Source organism: Eutrigla gurnardus, assembly GCF_963514095.1.
Source record: "Eutrigla gurnardus genome assembly, chromosome: 12".
Lineage (NCBI taxonomy): Eukaryota > Metazoa > Chordata > Actinopteri > Perciformes > Triglidae > Eutrigla > Eutrigla gurnardus.
Window position 1 is genome coordinate 23,579,010 of NC_139926.1, and position 17,354 is coordinate 23,596,363.

Here is a 17,354-nt window from a genome sequence, read left to right on the forward strand (position 1 = left end):
AATATGGAAACACAGCCCACAGCTTTAAATACATGTGCAACCTTGTTTATTGGTCACTTATATTTGAAAATCCTTTCGTGAAGCTAAATTATCAGCAACATGGATTTAATAAAATTATATTACAAACTACATTTTTTACAAACACATTAAACAAAAAGACGTTTTAACATAAAGCTTTTGCACAGGACTCATGAAAGACATAAAGGGAAGTCCCTGTAAAACAATAACTGTTGAGCATTAAAAGTTCATCCTTGACCTTTGGAAATAAAACACTACTGGTGCTTTCAGCTGCGTTTCGCTTTCATCAGAGGCCTTTTTATTGGTCGACGCGTGTTTACGAAAAGTGTTTTCACTGCAGTTACATTAAACAGGAATGTAAACACAGTTGAGACGCCTCAGAAAAACATTAAATCCTATGTTTATAAAAATGAGATTGTGTGTAACCACGACGACATGAAGCGACAGCACAGAAGCATTCCACAAATCTCCTGAGGACGACGGGGGCGTATATGTTTTGACATCAGCCTGTGATTGACTTCAGTATTACTGGTAATAATGTCACTTCTGAGTGATCATCGGGGTCGCATGTTTAGACACGTCAACGTCGTACTGAATCAGTGCTGGCATGATGCTACATTTGAGAGAAAACCTCGTGTCCTGGTATTTATGGAAAACAATACAAGAAAGGGAGTCTTGGGTTCTGCTGGTTCTTTACCAGCTGCTCATGTTGACGAGCCAGGCCAAGATAGATAAATATGGCACATCTCGCCCCTAAACGCTGATATCACTGATCTAATTGTGTCGATATAAAGTACCGGTTTACATTCTGAGGCATTAAATTCCATTTGTGTGGCTGAAATGTGTAGCTGCACCCTCTTTTTCCATGTCTTCTCTTCCACTCGTGCTATATTAATTACAGAAGAACCCTCCCGGTACCAGTGTGTGGCTGATGATGCCGTCCAGAGCTCGGCCATCCACACACACACACACCGGCCCTATATTTCTGCTTTTAAACAGCCTTTGAATGACGTGCTCCTACTCTACAGGTCTACCAGAACTTCAGTCACTCTGTGCACTCGGCGATCTCCGTGCCGTCCACCAGCAGCGTGTGAATGATGCCGTCTCGCCTCTTCCCGCTGCTCACGGCCTTCACGCAGCAGTTGTGATCTCCCAGCGTGAAGTGCGTCTCCGTGCCGTCGTCCACAAACTCCCCCTGCGGGTGCAAATCAGACGAGAAAAAGCTGATTTCTAAAATCCTAGAGGTGCACCACACAATGGTGCTGTGGTTACTTACCGCAGTCTCAATGTTTTGTCCGTTGCACCAAATATCCATCGTGTCTTTCTCTGAGGGAAAAAGAAAAACGGACACCGAACCAATGACATGTGCAATTAAAAAGGATCTCAGAACGACCGAGTCTCTGATTTGGAGACAATCTGCTAGTCATTTCTGAAGATGATGACAAACGGCAAGGACTTCCTGTGACCTGTGGTCGGCGTGAATCAGCCTCATTCACACATTCCTAATCGTGGACATCTGTAAATGCAATTTGGTGTTTGTGGTATTTCAGTTGATCTCCATCAAGAGATCCACAAACAAAGGTTTCCCCGTGATACTCATATTTCTGTGAATCATTTACATCCTGTCATTGATGTGATTTATACATATTGTGCGTTAGTTTTATGTGTGGCACGTGATTCAAGTTGACTGTCAGCAGTATAATTAGAAGAAGGATTAACTTGCCCAGAAGACATGAGGAGGCTGAACATGGCGTGTGGCTTTAAAGCTGTTAAAGAGCTTAAGCTTTGTTTATAATGGTGGCTAGTGCTGACTGGGCATCACACCTGCTAAATATCAATCCAAACATCAATCGATTATGTGAGGAAACCCGGATTCACACAGCATCACAACACACACACACACACACACACACACACACACACACACACACACACACACACACACACACACACACACACACAGGCTCACCCAGGACCACCCTGCAGTCAATGCCGTCCAGGTTGAGAACCCAGGTGCTGGTGACCTTTGACCTGTTCTCCATGTACTTCTTCAGGCTCTTCCCGTTCACCTCCAGCGTGTACTCGTAGGCAAACCCGCTGACCGCATCGATGTTGATGGTCGCCTTGGTTTCCGCTTTGCCCACGCTGAACGTCTCCTTCCCCACGAGTTTGAACATCCAGTCCCGTCTCAGTATCTCCTGCGGAAGTGTGATACCAGCTGCTGTCATTCACAAAAGTAAAGAAAGAGAGAGAGAGGGGGGGCAGGTAGCATTAGGGCTACATACCTTCCCATCCACGTAGATGACCCTCTTTCCGGTGGTCGTGCCGTGCTCCATCTCTATCCTGTGGACTCCGTCGCTGAGCGCCACCTCCCACACGCCGGCGAGGTCATTGGACATCCTGCCTTGTTCGGGGAGCCTGCCGGGGACGAACAACTCAACGGCTGCACGACTCAACGACGAGGCAAACGCATGACTAAACGGTAAACGCGGTTACACAACTAGCTAACACACTGGGCCAAACAAGCCGGTGATACGTCACAGGTTTTAACGTCACCTAAACCTGGAGTTAACAAACCGGGTACAGCAAGTAGGGCGCGCGCACACACTGTTTAAAAACATAAACATTAGTTTTCTCGCCGGAGCAACACGACTGAAGAGAGCGAGGGAAGTTAGCGCCGTTTGTTGCATTACGACTTCCGGTGGCCGAGTTTTTCTTTCAAAATAAAAGCGGGCGTTTTTTTTTAATAATCACGTTTTGTGTTTTAAAAACGTAAAAAAAAAAAAAGTGACCCTGGTGTCTAAAACATTAGCAAAGATTCAACAGAATACGTGAGTGTCTTACAGTGGTCCTTGCTGCCTACAGTATGATGTGGTACAAAAACAAAATATATATATATATCATATATATTGATGAGGAAATCCCATGGTTGTATAATGTTCACACAATTTAGTTTCCGCCATACATACAACTTACAGAATCAATAGCCGCCACTTCACTGTATATCCAAGTTTAACAGTAACCCATATTTGCTATCCATACAGACTCATCCAAGTACATATATATCACCTTAAATAGTTACAAAACACTAAAACATCAATTTCAAAAACACCATGAATAGGTTGACATAAGTTATCAAACATAAGCAGCCGGCCTCGATTAACAAGGATTTTATTTTGAAAAGATAACGGAAGCACTACTGCGCCAAGCGAGCATTTTTCTGTCCATCTTTCCAGTAGCTCTAACCGCTAACATCCCCCTTCTTTGCTATGAGAGGATATAACCTCTGACCTTAGCTCAGGAATATCATTCATCATACATCAGGGTTACCTTAATGCTCCTGAAGCGAGCGCACTAGCACAGCGGGTTAACAAGAGAGCAGCAGGCCACTTTAACGCAGTTCATTCAGTCAGTCAACAGACGAGCTATGACTACGCTGTTGCTATGGTAACAGGATTTCCGCTTGCGTACGGGCTTGACCACGCCCACCAGGGGAGGGGGAGGTGGGAAGCTGGTTTAATGTCTCATTCAAGGAGTTTTTAATTGAGTGTTGTGTGTTGTAACCATGGTTACTGACTTTCAGGAAACAGCTGGAATGAGATTCTGATTCTGAAAGGTGGTAAAATGAAGTTCAAGAGCATGTCAGATGAGTTTGACATTAATGCCTCAGATCCACTATTACTTCTTGGAGGTGTTTTCATTTATGCTAATCAGACCTTTACTCAGGTTAAAGTTGTAGCCTGTCCAATAGGAAGCCTAAAACATTTACATTTAGACAATTTGTCCACCCATTTGTCCCATTTTGTCCCACTCCAACAATCTTCATGGAGAATGGCTCCATCTCCTGGCAGAGGGGCTGTATTTCTAATGATATGGTGGGGGCCTCATCATTTAAGAACATGAGAGTATTTACAAAACTGTACTTGAAGGGGTTGAAAGTTGAGTGACTTCAAACTGCAACCTTTTTTACTTAAAAAAGTGCTCCATTGCTATATTTATTTTACTATAAAAAAGTGCTCTATTGCTCTATATGTCATTGATAATAAATGATCAAAGGGATCATAGAAACGTGGCAAAGGATTTTTAGAAATTGATAATCGATCTATACACTGCAAAAACAGCCCTTCTAGAAAGAAGTAAAATATTCTCATATTCAATCAAATTATCTTGTATCAAGCAAAAAAATCTGCCAATGGGGTAAGCTTTTTTTGCTTGACAAGCAATTCTTAAAATAAGACCAAATTTCTTAGCTCCGAAAGACTAAAATGAGACTTTAAACTAGACAGAAAATCTTAAACTAATCCAAATTCTTCTAAAACAAGCAATGAAAAAAACACTAATTCAAGATTAAATTACTCAAAATTAGAATTTAAGTCTCTTTACTAATTTAAGAAATTACACCTTAATCTGGGATTGATAATGAGCATAAAAGTAGTTAAAATAAGACATAATTTCTTAAAACAGCATAACAAATATAAAAGTGATGTCTTAAATCAAGATACCACAACATTCTCAGTTTTTTTTTTTTTTTTATGGCTGGAGTGCCATGCAAGCCTTTTTTATTTTTATTATGAGAGAGACAGTGTGGAAAGGGGAGATAGAGGGGGAAGACATGCGCGAAGGAGATTGCCGGGGCGGGGGTCGAACCACTGATCTCCGCGTCGAGGCTGAGCCTCCGTACATGGGGCGGCTGCCTTATCCACTGCGCCACCGGCTGAGCCTCCGTACATGGGGGGCTGCCTCATCCACTGCGCCACCGACCGCCCCAGTTAATTTTTTTTATTAACTTTGCAATACAATTGCTCAATTCAACATCCAAAAAAAAAGGGCACTTCTGCATTCCAGATCCATCATAATCAAACAGATTGAAAAGCCAGTTTTGATTTGAACCTCACTATCAAAATAATAATACATCAGTTATTGTAGCAGCATAGCAACTAAACATCATGTTGCAGCTGGTTTGCAGCATAATATCCCATATGGCTTTCAATCTCACCAAGCAACTGTCCTGTAATGAAAATGAAAATATTAATAATAAAAACATTTGTCCTTGTTTCATGGCATTCTTGAATTGAGATGTTGTGCAAATGGTCTTACTCTTAAAATAAGGCAAATAATCTTGGTGCCCCGCTGGGTTTGATCGTAAAACATTTTTATTCTCTTTTTCTGGTTCATTCTAGCTCAAAATTAGCTGGAATATCTTATCAAGAAAAAGTAAGGCATACTTTCTTAAAATGAGATATTTTTTCTAATGCAAAACTTGCTTGACAAGATTAATATTCTTTTTGGACAAAAAATAAGACTTATTTTCTTGATACAAGGCTTTTTTTACTTTCTTGAAATTCCATTTTTGCAGTGTATTTCATGATTATAATAATAATAATAAAAGAGCACAGCATAAAAAAACAAATATTAAATAGTAGAAATGAATTGTTAAATAAACTTGTCTTCCTGTTTATTTGTTCTCCCTTTTTTGATCAGATATAAAAGCAGAACTGTTGCCCTTTTTTTGAGGTTTTTCACTTTTTCTTTCTACAGAGCAAAGAATAAAGAATCGTGAAGAATATGCTGCCTTACAACAGAAAAAATCTTCTTAAAATAAATGCTGACTTGTGTGCCTTCTCGTCACCACTTGTCTCTGAGAGTGCATTTGAGATCAGCCCATCAGTATTCCCAGGTATTTCCCATCATAAAAGAGATATCCAATGCATTATTCATACATCCACTCACATGCACTGACTTAATATTATACTGTCACTGTGTGCTTTTTGCTTTTTCTTTGTATGAGATTACAAACTGCATTTTGTTGCGCAACCCAGTGTTGCACAATGACAATGATGATAAACAAACCGTGTCACTGTAGCAGACCACAAACATAACAGGAACATGATCTGGTATAGAATGTGGACAGCATGAGAAAGCTTTGGGACGTGTAACAGAAACAGTCCAAAAAATCAAGTAACAGTTATACTTGCATATATTTAAGTAAAAGTATACATTTCACCTGCTTACAACCAGTAATCATGTTTATTGTTTCTCATGATGTCATTTCTGTAAGAGATCTACACTGTAACACTGGACATTTGCATTTCAGACAAACATTTCAAATCATTCTGAGAATTGGACTATTCTTCAGAAATATATTATATGAAACCTTTGGTTTAAATGAGTTTTGCAGAAAAGAAAATACTGAGAATCATAATAATAGTTATTAGATTAGACAATGTAAGAACATCATCGTGGTTGCAATCATGGCAGATGGATCATTTCTTGCACAAACATAACTTTACATTTACAACATAAACTGTTTTCACTACTGTCTGGCTCAAGGACAAAAAAAGTTGACAGTGATCAAATTTAAAAATTGTAAAATAAGAAAAAAGCTCTCCAGTCACGTCCACAGTGTCTTAGAGTCAAAAACACAACAAATGTACATTATTGAAGGACTTGAAGGGCTTTCTTTTCATGAAAATGTACATAACAACAATACAATCTCAATTATTACACCGGTTCTCAGAAATATGGCACAGTGTCATCATTATTTACAGATTTCTCCGAAACTACTTTGCTGGTGTGACACGTCCACCATGCACATCCTTACAATGTATATTTATTGTATTTTTTGTTAAAGGTTGAGTAGGTGATTCTATTCAGAAACAATTTCTGTTACATTATTTGAAATCTTCATAGCATACCGATAGCAATGAATACAATACATGTTCTGGAAAAAAAATGTAAAAATGTGTAAAAAATGCCATCTGTGGCCGTGGCAGGACTGTAAAAACCCTGTCCAATCAAAATAGCTGGGCCGGAGAAGATGATTGGACGGCCTGCCTGTCTGTCAATACTTACTTCCTCATTGCTCGCACTGGTTTGGCATTCTGGGGGAGTGGCTTTGAACAATAGCCTGAACGAAGGGGACGGGACTTTTCGGTTCGGCGATGCGTTCAACCTTTAAGTAAATTAAACATAACGGGAATGGAGTTTGACATTTGAGGAAACAAGCTTGTTCTTTTTTCTTGCAGACTTGAGAGAAAATACCACTCTTGTGTATTCAATAAGGATTCAGCCTACAGCTAGTTAGCTTAGCTTAGCATAAACACTGGATTTGGGGGAACAGCTCCACTGGCTTCATCTGATGCTACTTTGGTCCCTCTCTAAAACAGCAAATTGTGATTGTCCCTCAAAGTGTTGGGCTTATTCGTGACCTTAGAGGTGAGGGTAGGTTGATATCGAGACCTTTGGAGAGGTTAGCGGTCCACCCCGATTATTTACATGACGGAGGGGTTTCTGGACCTGATGCTCCCTGCGCTGTTGGTGGAGCCGTGCCTGTACGCCATCTGCACCCTCTTGCTGATGAGCCCGTGTCTGTTAAGAGCCGAGAGCAGCTGATCACGGAACTTCTCCCCGATGAAGGCGTACAGCACCGGATTCACCGCGCAATGCATGAAGGCCAACACCTGGGTCACGCTTAGCATGAACTCCACCTTGTAGCGAGTTTGACACGTCTCCTCGCCGAGCGATCCGCCTCGAATGAGCGAGTCGATCAGCACGGCGATGTTGTAAGGTAGCCAGCACACGACGAACACCACCACCACCGCCAAGATGACGCGTATGGCCTTCTGCTTCTGTAGATTACGCGAGTGACACAGCGTCACCACGATCCAGCCGTAGCAGACCGCCATCACCGCCAGGGGCAGGAAGAAGCCCACCGTGTGGCGCATGATGCGCACGCCTACGCGCCATTGGTCGATGCTTTCGCCAGTTAGATTCTCGTGGCAAATGTTCCAGCCCAGGTCTTTAGCGGGCATGCTCTCCTTCTGGATCACCGCGGGCAAGGCCAGCACGCCGGCCACCAGCCACACCACACCGCACACTACCTTCACCAGCAGGTGGCGGGCGGGCAGGAATTGCGTGGCCCTCACGATGGAAAAATGGCGATCCACGCTGATGCACGCCAGCAGGAAGACGCCGCTGTACAGCGAGGCCTCCTGGAAGCCCGACAGCAGCTTGCACAGGAAGTTGCCGAAGATCCAGCCGGAATGAGCGTCGACGGCCCAGAAGGGGAGCGTGGAGCAGAAGAGCAGGTCCGCTATGGCCAGGTGCATCAGGTAGATGTCGGTGCTGCCTCGGCCTTTCTTCATGGAACACACCACGTAGACGACGACGCTGTTGCCGACCAGGCTGAGAACGCACACGACGATGAACGTGATCATCACGGCCAAGGTGTTCAGCACGCTCACTTCGCAGGGAGCAAACGTATCATTCTCGTACCCGAATGTAGAATTGAAGTAGTCTGCGAAGTTCAGTTCATTTTTTCTCAGCAGCTAAATGAGAACAAAATCAGATGGTTTGTACGGGCTGCAGTAAAAGCAGCGTTTAGTGCAGCAGCCCGAGCCCAGAGGAAGGCAACATTTCTGCGTGTCATAAGTGCACACGTTTGCATGTCATTTTAACACGTCACAGGGTTAACGTTGTGAAATGTCAACGGAACCACTTAGTTTTGGAAAAACATCATGGTTGCATAATTACAATAATTACAACAGAGAATAGAAAAATACAGTTAAAGCTCGTCTCGATACAGTAGGCCATTGGTGTCCAATCTCATCCAAGAAGGGCCGCTGTGGGTCCAGGTTTTTGTGTTAGCCCAGCACTACCTCACCTGACCCAACTCAGTTAATATGTTAAATCAGATGTCTGAGTGCTAAAACAAAGCACCCACACCGGCCCTTCTTTGATAAGATTGGGCACACCCAATCAAAAACCACAAGGGAACTGCTCTAAGTGAATGATTTATCATTTTGGAAAATGCACTAACTCTACTTTCTTGAGTTGAATGTGACTTTTGAGTCAGGCAGCTGTTTTCTAGTCGTGATAAGCTAAGCTAACCATGAAAGTGGTATCTTCTCATCTCAACACGTCATAAGAAAGTGATCAAGACTCACTTGAAAGATGTAAAACCTTTTTTATAACTTTGCATTTCATATAAGAAATGCTACTTCCTGACTGATGTATGAAAATTGCTTAATGCAGCTTTAATGGATTACAATTTGAGGAAAAAGTTGAATATTACAAAACAATTTAAAACCTCCAAACCAACCGCTAATGGCTTGAATTTAGATTAGCTTAATTGAATCATTTTAGACAACATAATAACATCACTTTATCCCAATGGCGTATATTCACCATACAATTATACTGAATGACAAATGATTTCTTAGGTCTTTTATAATTTGCTCATTTTTACTGCAAATGGAACACAAATTCAGAAAGTTTACCTGTTTTTCCGCGTCTTCTTCTTGATTGGTTAGAACCAAATACTTCAAAACACTAATGATCAGCAGCTGTAGCTTCATCCTCCCTTTCTTGTTGCACCCAGGTTAACAAGAATGAGACGAGGAGCGCTGAGTTTGCTTCGAGATGAGCTAGAAGTCCTTGTGTAAGCCGTGTGTTGCTTTCACTTAAAGGGAAGTAGGCAAGATATCATCGGTCTTTCAAAACCTTTCAAAACGTTTGATCCTGCAGATGTTGGACCTGACAGGATGTTATGTTGAACCTGCAGAACAAAGCTGATAATGCAACAGCAATTAAACTGGTGATCTGATGGTGTTTCTGCATTATTTCTTCAACTTCGATTGAACTTGTTTAAGTAAACTAAATTTAAGGTATCATTTCATCTTTAAAATATATAAGTGACCGTTGTAACCGTATAAATCTATATTGCAGATATCTGTAATTTAATTCTTCCTCATCTGCTTTTAGATCCACAACGTCATTCTTCCCAGGAAATATTATGTCTAGCAATTCATGTGTGTTGGACTTTTAATGTGAGATATCCACAATGGCATTTTTTGATATCCAGAAGAATATCAGATATCTATGATTCAATTGTTAAAACTGAAGTAAGCCAGCTTTTGGCATATTGTTACCTTTTTGGATATCCGATCATATGCAAAGGTACATATATGGATGTCTGTAATTGCTGTTTCTATTTAAAATTGCATTTTGGATTCCTGAAGTGTAGGTATCTGAAATGGGAGTTTTTCCGTTATTGCATATAACCAGAATTTTCATTTGAAATAATGCAATCGTGGACATCTGATATTGATTATGGTCATTGCGGACATCTGACTAGACAGATTTAAACTGTGGATATCTGCAATTTATGACATGTTAAAACCGCAGAGTACAGCACAGACACCACGTCCTCACTTGCAAACACCGCTTAGACATATTTGGTAAATAACATTTCTACAGAATATGTGAAATGTGCGTCAGTCTTGTTCCACAGAACTGCAAAAAAAAAGGGTAACAGTTTCAGAGACTTTGATCTCCGCTCAGGTACATTACTCCTCTACATCTTTATGTATAGCTAATAGTTAATGCTCATAATGCTCAGAATATCATATATTTTTCCTTTTAAAGGTTGATGAGAAAATAGCACAAACAGTGTTGGTGAACAAACTTTAACAAACTTTAACCCCTGTGTTTAACTGAAGAGCCGTATATTGACACCTTGAAACTGTCCTGAATACATATTTTAATTTAAAAAGAAAGAGGATTCTTAAATGTGTGAGCTGCAGTCAAAGTCTACCTATAGTGTATTTGTATTTTATTGTGTAGTGTATTTTGTTGTATCCACTTGTTTTGGGGACTACATATGGAAATTCGTTTTTTACTAAATCTGTGCACGCATCTTTTATTGTCTGAATAATCAATGTAATGTTGCACGTTGTCCCTTAACATGTAAACTTAATAAAAACAATGAGGGATTTTAACCTCACCTTCACTTTTAACATCGTGATGATTTCTTGAAACAGACTCATGTGTTGTGTTTGCATAATGATTTCTCTTATCTTACATATTCTCACATATGATTGTTTTAATAATCCTGCTGTTTTGCACTGTTTGTCCAGTGGAGGGCAGCAGCAGACTGGATTTATGTGTTCACTGCAGACATGCATAAAGTTGTCACATGAGGTATAATTATCTAGTCACGATGAGTGACAATCTCGTTTTATACTCGGCCAAAGAGGACTCTGGAGTTCATATTAAACTGTGATGAGATCACTGCCTTGCCCGTGCTTGTCTTGTTTATCTGTTCACATCGTCACTGTGATTAATCACAGAAAACAGAGCAATGTTGCCACAGATAAAAGTCACCTCTGCGATGCCTAACCCTGGACCCCAATTTAAGGGAGTGCAAAACGAAATTACTGAACAATCAAAATATAAGTAAAGCCAATACTATTAGAAACAATTTGCAACAAATATAAATGAATGTAATGAAGATGGAAAAAACAAAAAATAAATGTACAAATACTTCAAAATGATATCATGTCTCTAAAAACATATAGTAAAAATAGTGGGAGAAAATCCCAAAGCCTGGAGAAGATTTTATTAGATTAAATTATCATAATTCTAGCAGGCTTTACCTCTGCAGTACAGTTTTGACATATGAGACAGCCTGAATATTCATATTTGATAGTTTGTGCCATCTTATAGCACTATGAATGACAAACATTCTGTTTGTTTCACTGACGAGAGTGGAAAAAAACGAGAGCCAATTAACTCCTGCTACCTAAATGCACTTATTAGGTCTTTGTTGTGCATATGTTTTAACACATGCCTGAAACAAAATGCTGATTCACCAAATGTTTATCTCTTCAGAATCGCTCATCTACCGAAACAAGACACAGAAATGTTTACGCACAAATGAAAAAGCTTTGGAAACACTGTTTTAGAAGATTTAAGATGGAAGCACTGCAGCTCAGTGTACCTAATTAGGGCATGCAGCTCATAATACACCTACTTGGAACAACCAGCTACTTAAATACACTCATTGGACAGCAATGGCCTCGTTGTGACCATTTAAGCCTCATATATTTACAGAAAGATATGCATTTTGGCCGACCCTTCTGTAGAACTCAGAAAAGATCTCCAGCTGGACGAGAGAGCAGGAATGTCGTCCAGTTATCACGAAGGCAACTCCCACCACAGATGTTGAACTGAGCTTTGCTGACGTCTCCAACACAAGTCTGCCTCACTGCTGAATCCTGCTGACCCCTCACCCTCCTACCTGCTCTCGGCGTTAACTGAAAGGAAATGTTTCCAAATATAACTCTGCCACGTCCATTTAAAGACTGTTGGCTTTTTTCCATCTGTCGGCCCACATGCTCCCCTAATCAGCGGGTCGCAGCCTGAATGACTGGGCAGAGGTCAAATGTCAATCCTTCTCTGTCGGGCCTTTCCATGTGTATAAGCAGTATTTGAAAAGTTGTGAAATTAGACGACCAAGAAACCAAATCAAAATTAATCTGGATTAATTATGGAGGAAGTAACATAAATCCTTTACTGATTGTATCTGCGGAAGTCCCGCCCCTTCCTGTGTGCCCATGGGATGTTATTTCGGAAAAAACATGTACGGTAGTCGACCGTGATGTCATCACCCTAACAACAGGTCTTGCTTGTTCTATTGCTTCAAGGATGATAAACAGAGTCGCTAAGCAAAACACATCAGGTAAGAAAACAATACATTTGTGATGGAACGTAGCTAAGTTAGCTAGCTAGCGGGCTAAGCTAACGGCTGTGTTGGTGAGAGATGTGGTTCACTGAGTGGTTTCACACAAAACTATTATACTATGACAAACCTAACACAAAAAACTCTTTCAAATCACCTTTACTTGTTTTTGCTGCCCCCAAGTGGCCATAAAAATGATGAAGCTAATTACTAATAGTTGTTGGGCATTTCAAATGTCAGTTCTGATTTTGTCATGCATGTAATAGTGGCTTCAGATGGCCTTTTAAATCCTGAATGACTTCAAATCAGTTCACTGTTCACTAGAAGGAGTTTAACGTCTTAATTAGCCGACATTGAAAACAGCTGTCTGGGTCAAAAATGGGAGCAGTGCCCTTATTATATTAATAAGTGAAGAGAAAAAATAATAGTAGTTAATACGTTCAGGATTGAAGTGATATTGCTTTGTCTAATTCATAAATTCATGTTTTCCGTGCAGGACGATCATTATTCTATAGCGATGCTCAGATGAAACTCCTTATGGAGCTGCTGTGGATTCTGAAGCGTAGCAGGTGCATGTTTTCTGTTTTTCCAAGAATATCAGGTGCCACCCTTCAGACCGCGTGGCAGCTCTTACAAAATCCCCTTTACCTCAAGCATCCAATCACGTCTCCTCTTGGACTCTCCTGTTGTTTTAACGCTTCAATCCAGCGCACTGACCGGCCTATTTGCCTGGTGAGCTTGTCAGCTTGAGACGGGACCACCCAGATGTTTGCTCTTGTTTTTTGTCTGCTCTGCGAGTGGAGATTAGCCTGTGGACACACCACTGAGAGGTCCGGTCTATTTCAATGGGTGTCGAGTTGGCTAAGACAACAGTAGCTGGTTTACACTCCTGGTTGTCACTATTATTGTCAGTGACATGTTTGGCTGACATTTCTAATGCAGGCCAGTAGCTTTGTTTTAGGAATTCAGCATCGGCCCTTTTGAGACGTCATTGCAGGGTAAGCACAGGTGTAATAAACATCATGAACTATGGCCCTGTTCCATTTAGTCCCTGGTGTTGTGCATGCTGGCCGACTGGAATGACTGGGACACACAATATAACTGCAGTGAAAAGGCCCTGTTGCCATCAAACATCCTGTCTTCTTTTATTTCCTCATATTTCTTATCTGACATTGAAGCGCAGCTAAAAAAGAAGTCTTTCCAAACATGTTTTATAGCTTATGAACTATCATTTTTTAACAGCTACACAGCACTTTTTTTTAGGACATTTACAAGGACATTTTCATAAGTTACCTCTGGATCCTTGAAAATGTAAAAGCTGACTCCATTAAAGTCAGTCACAGCCCTCTTTCTCTTCTTTTTGTTTTGATTTATTGAACCAGTGATACAGAAACAGAGGCCCGTCATGATTGGAAAGCTGTTTTTGTTATTCTCCGTTAAAAATGTGTCCTCCTAGTGATATCAGTTTGGATCAACTTCTTGTGAAAAGTTTGTTGCACATGACTCGTATGTTCACATTTCTTGGGATTCAAAGGTTAAAAAAAGTTGTACTAAGACAGACCTGGCCCAGTTTAACATCAAGAAAAAAACAAATCCAATAATGAGTATGGTGTCCTACTCATCCTCTCAGTTGGAGGTGAACAAAGTTTATAAAGGAAGCAGCTGGTGCCAGAGAGGCGGCCATTAAACGCACGACACTCAATGAAGTCAGTGAAGCGCAGAAGAGTACGTAAAAGATGAAAGTCATGCGGACGATAAAAAGAACCGCTGAGTTTATCTGAAGTTAAAAAAAAAAGATCCATCTTTTTTGACCAAATTTGCTGAATCATACACAAGGCAAGCAGATACCAAAAGGCAGACTCACAGTGAGTCAGCATCTTGGCTTTTAGAAAACGTCTATTTGGGATGACTCTGTTACTTATGTCCTCTCTGTTCAGGGTCTTTTTTTTTATCTCCCTTCAACAAGTATCTAGCTATGTTTCTCTGTTTAAGTATGCATATAGTCATATATTGAGTTTGGAGGCAGCTTAGGACCAAGTTTAGAAGGCTGTATAATCATGTCGAACTACGTGGACTGAGGATGTGGTTTCATATGATGACATCATCATGCTCTTATTTTAGAATCCCAAACCCTTTGCCCTCGAATGGAAGTCGTCTACCGGCCTCCACATAAGGAGTCAGAGGCTTTGGGTTGGATTACCAGGTATATATTACGCTCAGCGTGATCCACAACAACCCGAAACCGCAGTTCACGTCCCCAAAAACCAAGTCTTTATCAAGGTCAACCGCTGGGCCGTTTAGGATATTTTCAAGCGTTCGAGTCAAGCTTAAAATAACAGGCCTGTTCTCTCGCAGAGGATAGAGGAGCCATGCAATTTTATGCCAACCCACACACTAGCGGTGTGTGTGTGTGTATTTTGCCTGAAACAGAAGGAAGTCTGTGTTTTTAAGTGGCCGCGAAAGGTTTAAGCTATCTGACTTTCTCAGACAGTAACCATTTAGTACGCTGCATTTCTCCCAAAAATACACTTTTAAAATATGGGTTTTGTGCAAACCCAAAGATGCTTCATGAACGGTCCCAAATTCTTCTTTTTTTCTCCACTGTTACACAAGAAACTCCATTTGGACTTTGTACAGAGTTGGAATGAAGTGACTGTACCCTTTGCCTTTCAAACTAGCCAATATCAGGTTCTGTAAACAATAGCTAAATGTTTTTTTTTTCTTCTCACTTCAGCAGGTAACCTAAAAGGTATTCCTGAAGTGTCAGGTGACAGGAAGACAGCTGTACCTCCCACATGCCCCTAACCAAACTCATAAAATACAACAAAAAACAAGCAAGGGTGGAGCTTGAAGGGAGGAGTGTCAAGTGTTTGAAAAAGGTTTGGTCTGAAAGCTTTTTTCTTTTGACCAGTTTGAGTTTGTAATTGATCCTAAGAATCCCATAAAGGCAGGAGGGGCGATGCGTAGACGTCGACAACTAGCTGAGCGTGAACATCAACCTGACAGTCACAACGAATGTTTGATTTCTCAACAAGCTGACAATCTTCTGTTTGCCTGTGGCCAAATTATGTAATATTGTGATATCTGACAGAGCATCAAACCCTGTGGTTGGCTTCTTTTTGTTTTTTGTTTTTTTGGCTCCCGTGAGAAATGTGTATGACGAACAGGTTCACAACAAATGAATCACATAAGGCAACGGTCCAATGTGCCAGAGGACTCAGAGAAAGGAAAAAAAAGGCCTGTTTGTCAAAGGCCACAATGCATTCAGTGACCTGGAACTGTATTCTTCTTCATCCAGTGGAACCAGTTCAATGCCCCACTCCTTCATAAAAACAAACATTGACCTATTACAGCAAAAACATGCAGGACTTCCAGTGCGTGCTATTTGCACGGCGTGATACGACAGGATAGAGCGTGCATTCACCGTTGGATTACGACAGGCTCTCTGTGAATGTTCAGCATTTGTCGACGTTACAACGGCAATTAATTCGCAATGCTCATGTGCTTCATGGCTTTGCACGGGATACCTGTTTAACGAGAGGCTGCTGATGTCGTATCGTCACCTCTAGATTGTTGTGGCTGTCTAACACCAAAATCTTTGTCCCTCTACAATAGGTCATTGGGTACAACGCTGCAAAATTGGAGACATAACCCTGCCTTTCCCTCGCACGCCCAACATGCATGTGCACATTCAAACTCCTCACCCCAGAAAACAGAAAAAAAACAGCTTGTGGCTTCTGGCTTCTGGCTTTTCTTGTGCAACTTGAGAGTTCATGTCGTGTTGCTGAATCCAGTCTTTGGTTAGACTTGGTTCACTTAAGTGCTTTGCATTATAGTGCCCACCGATAGAAGACAATGCCATTGTGGGATGCTGTTTGTTCTAGCAAGTGGCAGAAAACCAAACCAGAAAGAATGAGAGCTCAACATGAGAGGTTGTTTTTTCAGGTTTTAAACCGCAGACATGGATGAAGCAATGTGGGGATCAGATAATAAGCCAGGAAGAAAAAACCTCCCTGTATGTAGCCATCAGGTGAGTTATTTTAACCCAATTCTTTTTCATAACCTTACCCCTTCTGGGTCTGGGGCTATTTTGGCTGTTTTTGTATAGACGTAACGATGACTACGTCCACTTCTTCTATACGGTTTGTATCGTTAAATGTGAAGAAGTAGTGGATAGTCGTCGTGGGTCTGTGGAAGGAACAGGTCTGAGTCTTACACTTTTAAACCCTGCAGCTGTTTTGTGGCGTCACTGGGAAGGAAAAAAAAACAGTGGAAACTTCCTAAATTCTTTTTGAGGAAGACACAACTGTTGCTATAAATCTGCCAGTGTGTTTTTATTAACAACCGCCGACACCCCGTTCTTTGTTAGACACGAGTGAAAATTCACCCCGCAGATAAATAGATTGAATTAATTTACAAAGCATCGACTCACTGTGTTTGTCAGTTGGTGAGACGCGGGTTTGTCGTCTCTTGATCTCCAGACACTCCCTTGGTTGGCGGCCTGAAGTGACGTAGCATTTCAGATTTGTTCTGACGTAGTCGCAGTTCAGCCCAAAGAGCGTCATTACTAATTTGATCAGAAGTCAAACACCATCAAACTAAATCTGATACATTTACTTTAAGACAATAATTTCAATGAATGGAAAATCTACACACTAGACAAAATGTTTGCCCTCGTTTATGACTATATTCAAGGGTGTGGCAATGACAAATCACATTTGGCCAATACTTTTTTCAAATGCTCCCTGATAATTAAAGATTTTAAAGTTTAAATAATACTTTCCACTAGACTTCCAGGCACCGCAGGCTTATAATA

The 17,354-nt window shown here is 41.0% G+C and overlaps 2 protein-coding genes across 2 annotated transcripts; both read right to left on the reverse strand.

Annotated features, from left to right (window-relative positions):
* Positions 1–89: 89 nt before the first annotated feature.
* On the reverse strand, positions 90–3,492 carry faima (Fas apoptotic inhibitory molecule a). Its single transcript, XM_084023618.1, has 5 exons — positions 3,349–3,492; positions 2,304–2,436; positions 1,988–2,216; positions 1,295–1,344; positions 90–1,213 (listed from the first exon to the last, which is right to left on the reverse strand). The coding sequence occupies exons 2-5, from the start codon at positions 2,415–2,417 to the stop codon at positions 1,064–1,066; spliced, it is 543 nt and encodes a 180-aa protein (XP_083879744.1). The 5' UTR covers positions 2,418–2,436; positions 3,349–3,492; the 3' UTR covers positions 90–1,063.
* A 1,985-nt stretch (positions 3,493–5,477) lies between these two features.
* cxcr2 (chemokine (C-X-C motif) receptor 2) lies at positions 5,478–9,465 on the reverse strand. Its single transcript, XM_084022663.1, has 2 exons — positions 9,297–9,465; positions 5,478–8,345 (listed from the first exon to the last, which is right to left on the reverse strand). The coding sequence occupies exons 1-2, from the start codon at positions 9,372–9,374 to the stop codon at positions 7,290–7,292; spliced, it is 1,134 nt and encodes a 377-aa protein (XP_083878789.1). The 5' UTR covers positions 9,375–9,465; the 3' UTR covers positions 5,478–7,289.
* Positions 9,466–17,354: the final 7,889 nt, after the last annotated feature.

Excerpts from the sequence above, each read along its gene's own strand:
- faima (XM_084023618.1), bottom strand. The coding sequence starts at position 2,417 with ATGTCCAATGACCTCGCCGGCGTGTGGGAGGTGGCGCTCAGCGACGGA. Across the intron at positions 2,217-2,303 it reads TCATCTACGTGGATGGGAAG|GAGATACTGAGACGGGACTG; the intron begins GTATGTAGCCCT and ends ACACTTCCGCAG. Across the intron at positions 1,345-1,987 it reads TGACTGCAGGGTGGTCCTGG|AGAAAGACACGATGGATATT; the intron begins GTGAGCCTGTGT and ends TTTTTCCCTCAG.
- cxcr2 (XM_084022663.1), bottom strand. The coding sequence starts at position 9,374 with ATGAAGCTACAGCTGCTGATCATTAGTGTTTTGAAGTATTTGGTTCTA. Across the intron at positions 8,346-9,296 it reads AAGAAGACGCGGAAAAACAG|CTGCTGAGAAAAAATGAACT; the intron begins GTAAACTTTCTG and ends GTTCTCATTTAG.